Here is an 18,245-nt window from a genome sequence, read left to right on the forward strand (position 1 = left end):
CGTAGCCAGACGTGACCTTTTTAGCCTGCATATGTAATCCCTAGAGTTCAAGAGAGTTGTTGCTAGAGGGTTGGTATGGTGTTGAAGTCTTTGCCGATAAGCCGTTATGATAACGTTATGATCTCCGATGATTTTGTAAAATATGTACCTATTTATTTATACGTTAACTCTATAGAACTTCAAATATACAAGACTTCAATTTTGAAGATGAATGAAAGCAATAATGAAACTATAATAAAAAAAATTACATAAAAATTGGCCTTTGGTCTTACTACATATATGAAGAGATTTAAAGTAGGCTAGGCTGTACGGTTTAAGGATCTTTGCCTGTTTCATCATTAGAAAAGTAAATAGACGAATGGGGGAAAAAATGTCTACAGAAACATAAAATTAGGGACATCAAAAATATGCAGACTAGACTCTATGAACATGCAGTTCCCTTTGCTTAACTTTAAAGGATAAACAGAACAAAAAAAAAATTTACGGGCAGACATATGAAATTAGGAATATCAGAAACATGCAGATATAGCTGTATGGGACACTCAGGTCCCTTTCCTTAAACAGAACAAAACGAAAAAGTATGGATAGACAATAAAAGCTATAATTGTTCGTCAACAAGCGATGTTCGGAAGTATGAGTGGTACAACAGCGGAGTTTGGTTTGTCAGTATCAGTAAGTGAGGTCATCAGCAGGGCTGCGAGGGTTGCGGCGGCGGCGGCGGCGGCTTGACGGGCGCCAGCGCCGCGTACAGCTTGGACACGGCGCACTGCACCACGCGCTCCAGGGACGAGTCCGACGGACAGCTCACCTCCTGCACCAAACAAACATTCACTGCAAACTAAATCTGGCGCTAACGACCTGTATTTATTCGAATTAGGTCTTATTTTGCGGAAGTCCATTTCAATACTTAAGGGATTTATATTATTTTGTTGAATTCCGCTACAAATAACATGTGTGAGACCATAAATATTCAGTTTGGAAACTTGACACGTTACCATATTCAGCAGGTCGATGTCTGCCCGTTTGCCGTCCACCTCCACGTATAACTTTTCACCCTTGAACATCTTCGGCACGGAGTCCTCACCAAACATTTCTTGCAGCATCTCTATCACGCACTCCTAATGGAAAAACATATACAGTTAGCGATGTATAGGACTAGTAAGGATATAACAAATGTTAGTTTTAATTAATTAAAATTGGAAATAAGCTCATAGCAAATCATGGAAAATATAACCTCTGAGTAACTGGTGGCGGCGTCCATCTCGCCCGCCACCAGCGCGTCCGCGAACATGTCCGACACCGGCTGTGACGGTGGTGGTGGTGGTGGTGGTGGTGGTGGTGGTGGTGGTGGTGGTGGTGTACCTTGAAGTGCATGCGGTCCAGCTTGGGCGCGAGCGGCAGGTGGCGGGGCGCGGGCAGCGCGGCGGCCGCCAGCACGCCCGCCACCAGCGCGTCCGCGAACATGTCCGACACCGGCTGTGACGGTGGTGGTGGTGGTGGTGGTGGTGGTGGTGGTGGTGGTGGTGGTGGTGGTGTACCTTGAAGTGCATGCGGTCCAGCTTGGGCGCGAGCGGCAGGTGGCGGGGCGCGGGCAGCGCGGCGGCCGCCAGCACGCCCGCCACCAGCGCGTCCGCGAACATGTCCGACACCGGCTGTGACGGTGGTGGTGGTGGTGGTGGTGGTGGTGGTGGTGGTGGTGGTGTACCTTGAAGTGCATGCGGTCCAGCTTGGGCGCGAGCGGCAGGTGGCGGGGCGCGGGCAGCGCGGCGGCCGCCAGCACGCCCGCCACCAGCGCGTCCGCGAACATGTCCGACACCGGCTGTGACGGTGGTGGTGGTGGTGGTGGTGGTGGTGGTGGTGGTGTACCTTGAAGTGCATGCGGTCCAGCTTGGGCGCGAGCGGCAGGTGGCGGGGCGCGGGCAGCGCGGCGGCCGCCAGCACGCCCGCCACCAGCGCGTCCGCGAACATGTCCGACACCGGCTGCGCCTGGTGGTGGTGGTGGAACAATGGTGGTGGTGGTGTACCTTGAAGTGCAGTCCGCAATACGCGAGCAATGGCGGGGCGCGGGCAGCGCGGCGGCCGCCAGCACGAATACAAATGTTTGCATCCTGCGAAGTGCATGCGGAGCTTGGGCGCGAGCGGCATGGCGGGGCGCGGAAATAACATGCCAGCGCCCGCCACCAGCGCGTCCGCGAACATGTCCGACACCGGCCACCGTAGTACAAGGTGGTGGTGGTGGTGGTGGTGGTGTCGTGGTCGAAGATGCGAGATGGCGGGGCGCTATGCAGCCGTAGCGCGTCCGCGAACATGTCCGACACCGGCTGTGCGGTGGTGGTGGTGGTGGTGGTGGTGGTGGTTCCGTGATGAAGTGGGCGCCGGCAGGTGGCGGGGCGCGGGCAGCGCGGCGGCCGCAGCACGCCCGCCACCAGCGCGTCCGCGAACATGTCGACACCATGGTGGTGCCGCAGTAACGCCGGGGCGTAGACCCCCGTAGTCCGCGAAATGTCCGACCGGGTGACGGTGGTGGTGGTGGTGGTGGTGGTGGTGGTGGTGGGTACCTTCGTCCACATGGCGCGAGCTGCAGTAACGCTGCGTCACCTCCGACTGGCTCAGCTCCGTGTATTCTGATAAGAAACGCAATTTTTTTATGGTGTAGCGCACTTATGATCTTACAAATTCACAGCCTTTTATTAGCTGGAACCAAAGAAAAATACGATAATCTGGCGGACACTGATCGTATCCAGAGTTAAAATTACAACAACCCCCAGGTAACTCGGTTAAATATCTCCTAGAATAGGGCAGGTTCAAGTATGGTACCTAGATACTTAGTTTCCCACGCCACTCACTTGCCCCCTCAACGCCAAAACGGATTTACCAAAGGACTAACTGAACTGATCTCATGCACATCCTATCCTCCACTGGTGGCCGCCAGCATAAACCGTTAGCGCAGGCGAGTGAACCACACCATTATCGTCCGTTAAAAAAACCCCAGAAAATCATTTCCTCTTGCCCCGCATTTGCCATAACCTAATGGTGGAGGTATTAGGAGCGAGAGGGAAAGATGAAAGGAAGAGGAAAGAATAGAAAATGACGGGATAGGGATATGATGACCACACGATGTTGACGCATATGCTGATGAACATATAATATGATTGAAGTCCGCAATAAACGTTGTTACATTCGAAGCCTCCACTGCATGTGCACAATGCCAATCGCGAGTAGCAATGTTTTTTAACTGTAACTTGCTACCTCTTGCGAATGATCCCCCGATCCAAACGGACAACGAAATTACGACAGCCTAAGCCGAAGTTCGTATCCCTAGCAGTGCCTTCAGACTAAAGTCATATCCGTCAGACGGGAGTTGCCAGTCGGCTGCTCCATAAGTCCTTCCGAAGATTTGGAGTGTCATCTGCATTTGCCACCTATCGTCCGGTGAACACAAAAAGCTTTAAACAGCGGTGAAATAGCTTTAGTCCAAAAAAAATGTATATCATAACTTACTGTTGAGGTCCGAGGGAGCCAGTATGTGATAATTGAAGTTCCTCTTGACGAGGATGCCTTGTAACTCGTTACCAGCCTTCGGTGGGTCCATAGCTAGCGACCCCATCACCTGGTGATGTCATACAAAATATTTTCAATTAACTAGACAGTCCTCTCTGTAGGAACTGCTTTGAAGCCGAGGAAACGACCGCACACGTAATCCTGGAGTGCTTGCAGTGGCCACACAACATATTCAAATTCTTGGCACAGTGAGGTCGATGCGTGAAGCTTGTGAAGACACCAAAAGGCTTGAGCTTCTAGGAGGAGCTTGTTTGGCTACTTTAGTACTCTCAGTTCTACAAGCACAATGGCCCAAATGAGAGGCTAATTGCGGATAACTAAGTATATACTTTCTATTCACATGAATGTATGTTGTACGTACCTTGGCGGTACGGTCTCCGCGGAAGGTGAGCGCGAGCAGCTGCGTGTTGCGCGGCGTGTGCAGCGCGAGGCGGCCGCGGTGTTCTCGTTGCAGCGCGGCCTTCAGTCGGGACATCTCGTTCTGCTCACCGTGCACCAGCACCTGCACACAACACAACACCACATACATTACCTGCCTTTACACGGGGGCTCATTAGCTGCCTTTACACGTACGCTCAATAGTTACCTTACAGGTACGTTCGTTCACGCGCGAATCGGTTTTCACGCTTAAACTTCTAATAATTAATTTTATCATTACAAAATGGCGGGCATCTTACTATGGAGCAAAAACATAACTATAGAGTTATTAATAATTTACAAATTTTAAACCTATCTCTAAAAAATAAAACATCTGAAAAGAAATAAAAATTTTAAACGAATGTGGAATGAATCATTCACACAAATAAGCCAAAGACTGAACAAAAATAGTTAAATTGCAATCCCTTACGATTGCGCACGCTGGCTTTCTCGAGCTCCTGAAAGAATATGTCGTGCAAAGGCAGCTAAACATATTTTTCTCAACAATAGTATCTAATAAATGGAAGTATTCCGTTTTAAATGTTTGACATTTACTATTCGGTGTAGAAGCGAACGCAAATAATTTAGTATCACCTATATACGTACCACGTGTGGCGGTTTCAGTATGTTGATGAACTCCGACGTCTGCTGGTAGTCTGTGTGCGCTGAGAACGATATGTAGTCCACCGACATCTTCAGCGGGAGCTTCTGCCCCGACATCGAGGTGATCTCCTCCGGCTCCGATAGGATCGTCTTTGCGAGCGTGCCTTCCACGCAGTAGCCTGACATATACATTAATTTTTATAACAGTTTAATCGAATTAGATGTTAATTTGCGGAAGTCCATTTCACTACTTGATGAGTTTACATTATTTTGTTTAATTCTGCTACAATTAGCATGTGTGATACCACAAATATTCGGTGTGGAAACTTGACTACTGTTACGACCTTCTCTAATGGCGATCATATTCCTACCGTTATTGAGTCATCATCTGCTTTTTATCCCATTTATTTAAGGTCGGCGTAATATGTTTTTCTCTTCCATTCATCCCTGTTCGCAATCATCTTGTTATTTACTCCCTTTCTCACCATATCATCTTTCACACAGTCCATCCATCTCTTTTTCGGTCTTCCTCTACCTTTATAACCATCCACATTCATATGTAATACCGTCCTTTGGATATGATCTTCATTCCTACGCATTACATGCCCATACCACGATAGACGATTACTCTTTAACATCTCCGAGATCCGACCGTTATTGAGTCTACACCCATATTGCGACACGTGTTTCGCCTGTGGACGAGGCATCGTCAGGCGTTGAAAGAGTTCGGATATAGCATGGAAGCCTAGTGTGACAAACTTGTGTAATTTTAATTTCAAATTCAACCGTACACATGTTAATTTTAATTTAAGTATTGATACTAGTGGTAATGCAATTAAACTACTTACTCACATCATCAGATAAGCCGCAAGCTCGTTTGTCCCCTGTGCTATATAAATTTCCTTCCTCCATTACACCCATATACCTACCAACCAGCCGTTTCAGGGAGAATCATTGATTCAGAGACCATACGTGTAAAGTAACATTTAACCTGCGATAATAACACCGTTCTTGGGGTCCGTGCACCACGACTCGAACAGTTCGCGCGACAGCCCCGACTGCATCATACCCGGCGACGCCATGATCACGCACGGACCTATGTCCTCGAAATGATCTATACCCTGTAACAAGTAACACAACTCATATATATATATACCCCTACTGCTTAGTTTACACTAATATTATGTAAACACTAGCGGAGTGGGTTCACTCCGCCTTCGCACGGGGTCAATATCTAGAACATCAATTCTTCTTTTATTAAACTAAGATATCTCCTAAAGTGTTCGTTGAAATCAAATGGTGAAAAGAACAAATTAAATTGACAATATTAATAATTTAAATCTATCAAATTTCTGAAAATTGACGGATTATGAATATGTTTTTGACTAATTATATTTAAGAATATTAAACTGAATAATTAATTATTTAATGACATTACATCATTAATTAAGAATTTACTTATAATTAATATATTAACTTTTTTGGTCGCGATATAATATGACCTAATTATACAGTTAACTAAATTTATTTGACTCGTAACAAAAAGAAAAACAAACCAGAATCTGAACAAACATCACTATATCTGTTGAAAGTATAATGTAGATCGTATCGCAGAATTAATCTATTGTATATTTTTATAGAGTATGCCATTTTTGTATCTCAGGATTTTTTTCTTATAACTACGTATAAATAATATCATCACATTAATATTATAACGCGAAAGTTTGTAAGTATTGATCTGTGTTACTCTTTCCGCTAAACCTACTGAACGGATTTTGATGATCAGAATAACACGTAGGCTATATTTTTATTCCAAAAAACAGCAATATTCATAATATTAATACTAGATTTAAAGACAAACTTGCTGTCCCTAAGTATCGTTTAGAAAAAGTTAATAAGTCTTTTATGAGAATAGGTATAAAAAATTTACAATAAGATACCAAAGGATATATTGGAATTACCCTTAAATAAATTCTAAACATCTGTTAAATCACATTTACTGAGCAAGGCCTATTACTCCCTAAACGGTTACTTGAATGACGAGCGTGCATGGCAATAGTTATATATTCGGGATTTTCATTTAATGTTAGACATAGACACCTATATAAATACCTATGCATTGTAAATAAACTGGCTTTTAAAAAAAAGTAAGTAATTCAATTGAGTTTCTTGCCAGTTCTTCTCAATTGGATCTATATACCGAACTGGACGGTAGGGAAAAAAATTATAATGTAAAAACTTGACGTTCATAAGCGGCTAAAATGTCCTACATGAATAAATGATTTTTGAATTTATTGAAATTCAACGCGAGTGAAACCGCTCACACAGCTAGTTTTAATATATTTTAATATTTAATTTACTGCTGAAATCTCTTATTTCCAAAAATATCCAACAAATTGTAATACACTATTTGATAAACATACCCGCACGTCGCATACCACTCTCAATTCTATTACAACAGCAATAGAGCTGATAATGCTAGGATAAATATTTTAATTCGAAGGTCATTGCCAACAGTGTGAAGTTACACACAACGTGAATAATGATCATATCCAATTATATAGATCGCAGTCTCTATGGTTTATGTATTAACCTACAACAGTAACATAATAGGTAAAACATAGTCTTGTGATACAAACGTTTAGTGTTGAAATTGTTGTAAATGTAGACAACGAATCACTTCGTTTCATTGTATTTCGTATTTTTAAGATCTGTGTAAGTCAGTCTTATTTAAAATTGTTGTTTTGAAATAAACATTATTATAACCTATAACTGTGATAGAATAAAGAAACTATAGTCCAGCTATGATAAAAGCGACACTTAGTTTTGAGATCGTTGTAAATGTACACAACTAACCAATTTGTTTCATTGTCATTCAGAATTGTTAAGACTTGCGTAAGTTATTATATTAGCTATCTATTGACTTATAACAGTAATATCATAGATAAAACATAGTAAGCTGTTATACAAGCTACTAGCTACTCGCTCCGACTTCGCACGGGTGTACATGTATTATATATATAAACCTTCCCTTAGAATCACTTTATCTATTAAAAAAACCGCTTCAAAATCCGTTGCGTAGTTTCAAAGATTTAAGCATATATAGGGACGGACAGACAGCGACAGCGACTTTATTTTATACTCCGTAATGAATAACTAGCTACTCGCCCCGGTTTCGCCCGGGTGTACATGTATTATATACATATAAATCTTCCTCTTGAATCACTCTATCTATTAAAAAAATCACTTAAAAATCCGTTGCGTAGCTTCAAAGATTTAAGCATACATAGGGACGGACAGACAGCGACAGCGACTTTGTTTTATACTATGTAATGATGATGATGCTTAGTGATGAAAACGTAAATGTACACAACAAATCACTTTGTTTCATTGTTATTGTATTGTGAAGATCTACGTAAGTTAAGATATATGCAATTCAGTCTCATTTAAAATTATTATTTTTTAAATAAATATATAAATATTATTATTATAACCTACCTATTGACCGATTACAGTAATATAATAGGTAAAACATAGTCTAGCTGTGATAAAAGTTACGTATATTGAGATCGTTGTAAATGTACGCAACTGACCAATTTATTTCATTATCATTCGGTATTTTTTTTATGGATGATAATGAAATGGTGCACCCGCCTGCGCTAACGATATACGCTGGTGGGGCACCAGTGGAGGATGATAAGATGAGCATAGGGTCAGGTCAGTCACCAAGAATTTATCACGATGGTTTCCAGTGGAACCGCGTGGAGATCAACCTGTCAAGGTACATTGCTAGCAATAAGATCATCAGTCCACATTACTTCCAATACCCTTTCCCCCTGTCCATATTCTTAAGACCTATGTAAGTTAATCTCTGTAAATTGTTTTTGAAGTAAACATTATTATAATTACTACCTGTCATTGTCGGCTTAACTATTTTAAACCCACAGGTGTTCAATGTGATTAGATAGTGCAATCAAATCACTCAATAATCTGACCGACACTACAACCCTAGCAGTCACGGTGTAACCTCAACTAAAACAGGTATGTAACTATCATACGCTCAACATATACAATAGAATAGAAAATTCTTCAAGTAAATTTAAATATAAGCATTTTTATTATTCAAAAATGCATTATAAAACAGACTCTTATGATATGTCAAATTCTACCGTAAGTTCGGAGTGCATACGAGATAAGAACTGACAAGAAACTCAGCTCTTATTCTTTTCAAATGTGCTTGTACATATTTAGAAAAATATAGAATTGTGGATTAGTTGCTGTACTTTATTTGTAAACTAGCTTTTGCCCGCGACTTCGCTCGCGTTAATTTATCCCCTTAGGGGTTGAATTTATCAAAAAATCCATTCTTAGGGGATACCTACGTAGCATAGCAAGCAAAGTTTATGTTTAAAATTGACAAAGTCTCTATTTTATCCCCTTGGGGGTAGAATGAAAGAAAATCCTTTCTTAGCGGATGCCTACGTCACAACATCTACCTGCATGCCAAATTACAGCCCGATGTTGTGTGTGTCAGCCTGTGCGTTGATAGATCACTATGTCAGTCACCTTTGAGTTCTAATTATATTTAGATAAAGAATAGAGATTATTTCTATTCTATTCTATTTTTAGACCTCATTCGATAAAATACTACACCTGTGGCCTGTTGTTTACAGCAATGTTATCGTCGCCAGCTAAGCAGCGGCTGGTCCGGTGGCTGGAGGATCACCGCGAGCTGGTCGTATGCGTGTTCTGCCTGCCAGCCAGCTTCCTGTTCTCGGTGCTGCTGAGGGTGCGAGCATTCCTGCGGAACCTCTTCAGCGACCCCAACCGGCATGACAGTGCCGTCAGGGGAATACAGGCCAAGGTCAATTGTACGACTTATTTGACTTGATATCTCCAGCCACCATTTATCTCCATCTATCTCGCTGCGGTGCCTAGTCAGCGACCCCAACCGACTTGACAATGCCGTCAGGGGAATACAGGCCAAGGTCAATTGTACGACTTATTTGACATGATATCTACAGCCACCATTTATCTCCATCTATCTCGCTGCGGAGCCTAGTCAGCGACCCCAACCGACATGACAATGCCGTCAGGGGAACACAGGCCAAGGTCAATTGTACGACTTATTTGACATGATATCTATAGCCACCATCTATCTCCCTGCACAGCCTGGTTAGTAACCGCAACCGGCATGACAGTGCCGTCAGGGGGATACAGGCTAAGGTCAAATGTACGACTTATTTGACATGAAACCACGAATTCACACATATATGAATCTGTATCCACGGCCACGATCTATCACCGCATCTACTTCAGGCATACAAGATGGTTTTGGATATTTGAATTAAACAATTAGACTCACGCTTTGAAATTAAACATTCAATGTAACTATAATAAATAATGTAATTCAATGTAACAGCTGGCCGTCCCAACTTGTGTATTAATGGAGAAAATGTGAAGAAATCTTTCATTTACAGTAGACCATGTAAAGAACGAAACTTGTTTTATTACTGCACGAGGTTTCGATGATTTCGAATCTACCCTCAGATTTTTTGTAGCAGCTCTAGTTAGTGCGACACACGTGCCGTCTTGAATTTACACGAGTAGTCGATAATTTCTATCAATGGCGGTGTAACCAAACTAGTTTCTGTATAAATTTCATTATGTTTACCTCAAGGAGGTCATGTCCTGATTATTTTTGTGTTATTTGTTGAAAATAATTGGACACACGGGTGTTACAAATCTTTGAATAACTCGGGTTTTCTTTATTATAATATTCATGCAGTATGCACATAAACATTTCTTTTCAATCTATCTATCGCTGGAAACTGCATTAAAATCTGTTGCGTAATGTCTAATTAAATTCAGGTACAACAATGGAACAAGTTGCCAGAAAAAGACAGACGCCTGCTCTGCATCTCACGGCCCAACTGGCTCTCGCTGTCTACCACCTTCTTCCCGAAGCACCTTCACCACCAGGTCGCAGTACCGCTGTACGACATACTGCAGCTGGACGAGCAGGCTATGACCGTGACGGTGGAGCCAATGGTCACCATCGGCGCCATTACTGAGTACTTGATACCCAGGGGATATTCTTTAGCAGTCACCATAGAGCTCACTGACGCTACTTTGGGAGGTAAGAACTTAGATATTTATTTGTGTTCTGACTATTTTGAGTTGGCCTTTACCGGATAATAGGGGGCGAGTGCAGATGGCACTGCGAACCCTTAGGACTTATGGAGCGGCTGAAGGGCAACTCCCGCCTGACGAATATGACTTTAGTCTGAGGGCACCACTAGGGGTTCGAACCTCGGCTCAGGCCATCCTATAATAAACATTCCATTGTGTAAACACAATTTAAGTATATATAACGTTCAAAGGACTGATACAGATTGTGTCTACACTGCCTACACCACTACATATTTCTATCAACACTCGGCACCCTTCCATAACAAAACTTCCTTACTTCCTTAACATAACACAAAAAAAAAATAAGTTTAGTGTAGAGTGAGTTCACGTTACGACTCCGCGTTACTAATAAACCATGTACACACTATCAAATAAACTTACTAATATAGTACAATCATTCCATCTGTATACTCACTACCTAGATACTAGAGGAAACAAATAAATGAAGTACACACCAACCTCATCACATCATACATAACTCTACAGTAGTGAGGTGATCCAAAAGATCCATCGAGCCATCGAGCCAAAAGATCCGTCATCATTTCATCATTCATGTTAATTTACTTCAAAAACCGACGTAGACATATTCATAACTACGCCTCGTCTTGTCACCAGGTCTGGCCTTCGGTACGGGGATGTCAACACACTCGCACAAAGCTGGTCTTTACCATGAAACAATTACCAGCTACGATGTGATTCTCGGCGATGGCTCTCTGGTTACAGCCACGGCAAATAACGAGAACTCCGATCTTTACAAAGCCTTACCCTGGAGTCACGGCAGCTTAGGATTCCTCGTAGCACTGACATTAAAAATAGTCAAAATAAAGCCCTTCATCAAAATCAAGTACATTCCAGTTAAAGGGCAGAAGAAATACTGCGACATGATCAGAGAACTTTCTGGGGCTAACGAACAGAATCCTGAGGTCTTCCCTGATTACATTGAAGGCACTATATTCAGCAAAGAAGAAGCTGTAATTATGATTGGTGACTATGCTGATTACGATCCAAAAATAACAGTTAACCGGTGTTCCCAATGGCATAAACCTTGGTTTTACAAACACGTCGAGAGCTTCTTGAGGAAAGGAGAGTCGGTTGAGCTGATACCACTACGAGATTATTTGCTGAGACACAACAGAGCTATATTCTGGGTAGTGGAAGACATGTTATCGTTCGGTAACAATCCTTTATTCAGACTCCTTTTCGGTTGGCTACTTCCCCCAAAACCGGCCTTCCTTAAATTCACAACAACACCCGGCATAAGGGCGTACACGTTCGTGAGACAAGTGTTTCAGGATATCGTGTTACCAATCAAAGAATTGGAGAAACAGATCGAAACCGCCAGTGTACTGTTCGAGAAGTTTCCGCTGCTGGTATATCCGTGCAAAATAATTGATCGTGGTCCATCGTCTGGTCAACTTAAGCATCCTGATAAAAAGTATCTAGTTCCAGGTACTGATTACGCGATGTATAACGATTTGGGAGTTTATGGCGTTCCTGGTAAGGTTAAAGAGAAAAAGGCGTATAACCCAGTGGACGCTATGAGGAAAATGGAGAAGTTCACGAGAGATGTAGGCGGGTATTCGTTCTTATACGCAGACCTATTTATGACGAGGGAAGAATTTGAAGAAATGTTTGATCTGTCGCTATATGAGAAAGTGAGGAAGAAGTATAAAGCGGAGGGCGCATTCCCGCATTTGTACGATAAAGTGAAGCCCGAGATTGACGTGTTTTCCATCGGTGAAGAGCACGCTATAAAAGACTGATGATGTGTAATGATATGTAACGAAGTCATAAGTTTAAAATTGTAATTGTTATAGTTTGTTTATTTATTTCCATTCTTAAAAACTTAAACTTATTCTTAAACTATTTATACATTTAGTCTCCTTCTCAACTGTTTGATATTCGTACTGTCTTATAAGGGTTAGGAAAACCACCGAAATAACTGGAACAGTGCAAAGGGTAATCGTTAACTCGTATATTCAGAAGGGCGTGTGATGTGCATGTATCCCCACAAGTACCATTCCAATGCTTGCTCGCTTCTTACCAGCAAACACCATATAGCAAGAGCCAGCAGGCGTCAAAGCAAGTCCCATATCTGGGGCCCTGCATATCACTTCCTTCAACCTAGTACATATACATTACAACTAGTTTAAGCAGTGTGTACATACTATATATACATATTTTAAAAATTGTCTTCCTGTGCCTAAAAATAGTACTAATTTAAAAAAAAATTACCTACCTTAAGATTGGATATGTGTCTGAATACGAACGGGTTGTTGATCGCGATCTGCCGCCGGATGCGGTCGTTCATCGCGTTGATGTACGTCTGGTACACCGCCATGCACTTCTTGGCGAGCGACGACGCGTAGTAGATTGGGATGTCCTGCAGCTCGGGGTGCAGTGACCAGTACTCATCTAGAAGACAAACAAATTGTGATGATCTTTATTAATAACCAGTGCCTGGGATTTCATCCGTGTTTGTAGTCGTCATCTAATAATGTTAATAAAATGACACAATTTGGTTGGGGTTTGGGCTTTTGCCAGTTTCTTTAGTCCTGTATGTACTACGACCTATATAGATTTATTGTGCTCGTCACTTTTTCAAAGACCGCAATAAACCCGTAAGGGACAAAAATTGAAGAATATTCTTAGGAGGCACGGTTGTTATCTCCTCAGAATAGAATGTATACTTTACAAAGGAGATACTTTATGCAAGAATTGGCTACAACCACATAGGATGTGTAGTGGCGTTTCCTCTTCATGAGTATACTAACCGAGTATAAGTAGCAGCTCCTGGGCTCGTCCAAGTGCAAACACTGGTATAAGACAACGGCCGCCTCGTGTGACGATCTCGCTGACCAATCCGGTGAACCGACTCTCGCGCTCTTCCCGTTTCTCGTGGATGTGCGTCCCGTAAGTAGACTCCTGCGCAACAAGTTATCAACATAAACTGTGTATTCAATTTTGAATCGAATTCTAAGGCAGCGAAGGTATAAATTCAACTGTAATTTCTGTAAGTACATCTCTATACAGGAATATAAAATTCATAGTAATGACAACACTATCTGATTGCACAATGATTAAGTGCGTAGCGGTTTCTATGTTGATTATTGTATGATTAATCCCTGTTAATGGATTAGTTATACAATAAATAAATTAAGTATTTATTTATTGTGTAACTAATCGATTAACAAGGAACAACATTTATTTAAAAAAGCAACATGCAAGTTTCTTGCTCCTTCTTCTTGTGATAAGTGTGCGTTAAAATGAGGGACATTTTAAAAAATATGTCTATTCAAAAATGCTTACATGAAGTTTATTTGATTAAAGATTATTTCTGTACTAAACCAATTTTAGTTATTCTTTTTATGATCCGTTGTTTATTCATACATATATTATATGAAGACGTGTTTTTATAATAAAATCCTTACATTACAAATGTCATAAAAAGTCATATTAAAAATGAAATACATTAATGGTACTTTAATTACTTTCCTGTTACTCATGAAAATAATATTACTTTTTTAAAATTAAATATGATCACGTAAGAGAAGTGACAATTATGCACCTAATGACTTACAGTAATAAGGACGTCGGGTTGCACTGTGGGTATTTCGGCGGCCATCAGATGCCTGTCCTCCTGTCTTGAGAAGTCACCTGTGTACAACACCTGTACACAAATAGTTTTTTATAGTATATCTATATACATAAGTGTTATGTTGGTATAACACATGAAGCAGATTTTCAGCCGAAGGCGAGGACGTAATGAGCCGCAGTAGAATTCTAACGCGAGCTCATATTCGACTCCGCCAATGGCGCACTTAGGTACACCGTGTGGTTTTTTATTGGGTAAGAATCCCACACACCCTCGTCCTCCGTATGGCGGAAAGACAGTTTTTCGAAGATTTTTTCATGAGATAAAAAAAATTATACTGCTAATGTAACTTGCAAAAAACATAGTTTTCTATAAATTAACGAATTTTTTACTACAACAAACAAACCTTAAAATCTTACTCAGTAACTTTACGGTTTCGCACAGGTGTACATGTATTTTATATGTATAAACATAAGTCTTGAATCAATCTGTTTATTGCTAAAAACTGCATAATACTTTGCGTAGCTTAAAATATCTAAGGGAACACATAGCGGAATCAACTTCATTTTATACTACGTAAAGATTAAATTTTCTTTTTTATTTGTTTTTATACTATGTAAAGATTTAATTAAATAATATTTTTTTATTTATATTGTATACTCATATGTATGTACACACCTTGACACCAGCAATTTCGATCATGAACATGGCAGCTCCGAGCACGTGGCCGGCGTTGTAAGCCCAGAACCTCACACCGCGGACATCCTTCTCCTCATGGAAGTTTATGGTTTCTATTCGATCCATAGACGATTCTAAATCCGACTCTGTGTACAGCATCTGTTCTGTAGATATGTTACTGAAAAAAATAAAGATGGTTTTTTTTCTAATTTAATTTAATAATAATAGGCAAAGAATCAAACTGCATGTTGTTATATTAATCTAATATTCTAATCATCTATTAGATCTAATACATATTACTTATACTTAGATCTAATTCATGGGTCACTTATCTTGATAAAAACTAATATATTTATTAACTGAAACTTTTTGGATATTAAAAATATAATATCTGTATATTTGTTTAATACCTATAGTATATTTGTATAGCTGACGACCTCGGTGGTCTAGCACATCGCTTTAGGTCCAATGGTCGCGGGTTCGATTCCTCGCACGGCACAAACATTTATATTCATGAGTATGATTGTTTGTATCAGTCTGGATGTTTTCTATGTATAACATGTATGTATTTACGAAAAAAAATATCTATGTACTTGTATCAGTTATCTATTACCCTAACACAATCATTAGCTAACTTAACTTGGGACTAGATGGCGCTGTGTGAATTGTCCTGAGATTATTATTATTATAGTACTATTTCTATCTAGATTGGGACTAGATGGAGCTACATGAATACTCCTGTATTATTTTATTATTATGTAAAAGAACTGTTACTGAATACTCACCTAACTTTGATGTAATCAGACACGAGCCATCTGTAAATAGCTTTAGTGGCATGCGTCATGAACACTCTGCCTTTAAACGAGGTTTTCGTCAGGAACCAGGGCAGGGCTCCACTGTGATCCAAGTGGAAACTGTAATATAGAAACCAATACTCTATTAATATTTAAATATAGACAATGATTAAAATTGTAAATACTTTTATTAAACACTGTAAGTTCTTGTTTCTACAGCTTTGTGACTGCATAGCAGTTTCTATGTTGACTATTGCATGCCTCTTACTTGTTACTGTGTATTTACTTATTTAAAATAATTTATTTAAAAGAAGAACACACAAGTTTCTTTCTCTTTCTTCTTGTGATGAGTCTGCATTCCAAATGAGTGGTAGAATAAAAAAATATGACTATTTAAAAGTGCTTACATTGAGTTCGAATTCAAATTAAAAAATAATTTATTCATGTAGGACATTTTATAAGCTTATGAATGTCAAATTAATAAGAATAATAACTTCTACAATTTGATTGAATATGAAGATGTTTAAATTAATTTATATCTAGTTTATAATTTGGTTTACATTTTAATTTGTATTGTAAAATTACACTACATTTTAGCATAATAAGAAAGTAGACAAAAACTTACTGTGATATAAGTAGTAAATCAACTTCATCCGCTTCAATCAAATCCACAAATGGCAATGCATCCATGCCTGATAACCCCGGATGTATGCCACAGTCCAACTAAAAAAGAAACAGTAGTCACAGATACACAAAAAACATTCAAAATTCAAAAATTCAAAATATCTTTATTCATGTAGGTCTATTACAGACTCTTATGATATGTCAAATCTACCGTCAGTTCGGAATGATATCGAGATGAGAAGAACTGACACGAAACTCGTGGAACATGTTTATGATAAATACAGTTATTAAAATTCAAATTTGGGAGAATAGAGTGACCACCAGCAAAGAACAAAAAATTTAATCAGTGTTCACAACCTGAACAGACCAGTCCCCACAAGCAGCACCCGTTCACGAGTATGACGTATGAGCCAGCCATCATTGTACTCAACCATATTTGAGGGAGGGACATTATTATTTATTATTATACAGTAATACAACATTATTATTAATGTCTAATTTATTGCTAGAAAATGTAAATTAACTACAATAAGGACAAGATACAGGAACTTACCATAATCTTTTTGCCTTTGAACTCCAACATTATACATGATCTTCCTACCTCCTGACCAGCTCCTCTGCAATAATTAACTCTATTTTATGTGTGCTTTTTTTAGGTAAGAATAGACCAAGTCCTTCTTTAATATATCTTCACAAAAATATAAGCTACTATAGTTCTGTAAACGTATTTTTTATCAAGTGACTATTGTTTAAATGTAAACATTGACATACAAAAATCGAAGTCTTTCTAGTAACTTTTTAACTTGTTTTGAAATTCTGAGTAAATGCCGGGACTACATAACCTATAATTCGCCAGGGCAAATATATCAATAAAAAGTGCTACAGTTGTTATCAAAGATAGATGGCATATCAGCTGGTTCTCTCTGTTTACATCGTATGAGATCTGGCGTAAGGTCCAGAGATAGAAATAAATTCTAAAAATTATTACAAACTAATGACTAGTTAATAAACGAGTTCTCAGCTATCTACAGCTTTGTATATTTAAGAAACATGCCTTATATTACGAGATAAAAAGTATATTTACAATGGTCTAATAGTGAGTTGGTCGCTCTCCTCAAAAGGTACCGGATCGGTGCCTTTTCTTGGGTTAGTAGTCATTGTAGCTCTAAAATTTATAATTCATAACAATATTTAAAATAATGAAAATATTTTTTTTATTGTAATATTCGTTAGGTTGCTTTATTTGCAGTAATAATACAAAAATATGATAAGCGGTACAGTGCAGTACGGTATTCTCAAATCAGCAATGCAGAAATCACAGAGTATATCACAGATCACAAAGACTATTTGTCTTTTAGTAATATCCAAATTACACTGTGATAATCTTCTCTCTTTTAACTCATAAATATATGCGATTAAATATAGAATTCCGCCGGAGTCAAAAGAAGAGAGAAAAAAACAATATAGAATTCAAAGAGTCGTTTATTAATAAAAATAATTTTACAACTTCACAACAATAATTTGGCAAAATTCGATTTTCTTTTCGATTTATTTTATTTTTAATTATACTTCTTTTTTTCTAAATTTACTAAATTTTAATTTTGTTCAATTAAATAAAAATGTGGTTTGTGATAAAAAAATTTACAAGTAAGTACGATTTTAAACAGTTAAAAGCGTATTACGCTTGTTTCTTATTCGCTCTTGTACTACTATCAAACGCCGTCAACAAGACTAAGCTGTACGATCTAAAGATCTTTGCCTGGTCCATTATCAAAAATAGA

General features: G+C 39.5%; 2 protein-coding genes across 4 annotated transcripts; one reads left to right on the forward strand and one right to left on the reverse strand.

Moving 5' to 3' along the window:
- Positions 1-649: 649 nt before the first annotated feature.
- On the reverse strand, positions 650-17,758 carry LOC131842151 (cleavage and polyadenylation specificity factor 73-like). The gene is made up of 16 exons (XM_059190677.1): positions 17,549-17,758; positions 17,018-17,081; positions 16,466-16,563; positions 15,832-15,960; positions 15,047-15,224; positions 14,354-14,443; positions 13,548-13,698; positions 13,013-13,188; positions 5,573-5,702; positions 4,585-4,760; positions 3,923-4,063; positions 3,502-3,610; positions 2,569-2,624; positions 1,867-2,127; positions 996-1,118; positions 650-811 (listed from the first exon to the last, which is right to left on the reverse strand). Exons 1-16 carry the CDS (start codon positions 17,620-17,622, stop codon positions 686-688), a joined length of 2,082 nt encoding a protein of 693 aa, XP_059046660.1. The 5' UTR covers positions 17,623-17,758; the 3' UTR covers positions 650-685.
- On the forward strand, positions 7,132-13,002 carry LOC131842014 (delta(24)-sterol reductase-like). Of its 3 annotated transcripts, none has more exons than XM_059190460.1 (5): positions 7,132-7,194; positions 8,529-8,622; positions 9,255-9,445; positions 10,453-10,720; positions 11,389-13,002. In XM_059190460.1, exons 3-5 carry the CDS (start codon positions 9,257-9,259, stop codon positions 12,534-12,536), a joined length of 1,605 nt encoding a protein of 534 aa, XP_059046443.1. In that variant the 5' UTR covers positions 7,132-7,194; positions 8,529-8,622; positions 9,255-9,256; the 3' UTR covers positions 12,537-13,002. The 3 variants fall into 3 exon arrangements, with proteins under 3 accessions (XP_059046443.1, XP_059046433.1, XP_059046439.1); XM_059190450.1 differs by having other exon boundaries at positions 7,167-7,296; XM_059190456.1 differs by lacking the exon at positions 7,132-7,194 and adding an exon at positions 7,310-7,476.
- Positions 17,759-18,245: the final 487 nt, after the last annotated feature.

The sequence above is a fragment of the Achroia grisella genome, unplaced genomic scaffold (assembly GCF_030625045.1).
Source record: "Achroia grisella isolate CSIRO2021 unplaced genomic scaffold, CSIRO_AGI_Agris_v1 utg1080, whole genome shotgun sequence".
Taxonomy (NCBI): Eukaryota; Metazoa; Arthropoda; class Insecta; order Lepidoptera; family Pyralidae; genus Achroia; species Achroia grisella.

Bases quoted from the DNA above. Each gene is read 5' to 3' on its own strand.
- LOC131842014 (XM_059190460.1), top strand. From the start codon at position 9,257: ATGTTATCGTCGCCAGCTAAGCAGCGGCTGGTCCGGTGGCTGGAGGAT. The intron at 9,446-10,452 runs GTCAATTGTACG...AATTAAATTCAG, and splicing joins TCAGGGGAATACAGGCCAAG to GTACAACAATGGAACAAGTT. The intron at 10,721-11,388 runs GTAAGAACTTAG...TCTTGTCACCAG, and splicing joins CACTGACGCTACTTTGGGAG to GTCTGGCCTTCGGTACGGGG.
- LOC131842151 (XM_059190677.1), bottom strand. From the start codon at position 17,622: ATGACTACTAACCCAAGAAAAGGCACCGATCCGGTACCTTTTGAGGAG. The intron at 15,225-15,831 runs GTGAGTATTCAG...TATTTTTTTCAG, and splicing joins TCTGATTACATCAAAGTTAG to TAACATATCTACAGAACAGA. The intron at 1,119-1,866 runs GTACACCACCAC...TTTTTCCATTAG, and splicing joins TGGACCGCATGCACTTCAAG to GAGTGCGTGATAGAGATGCT.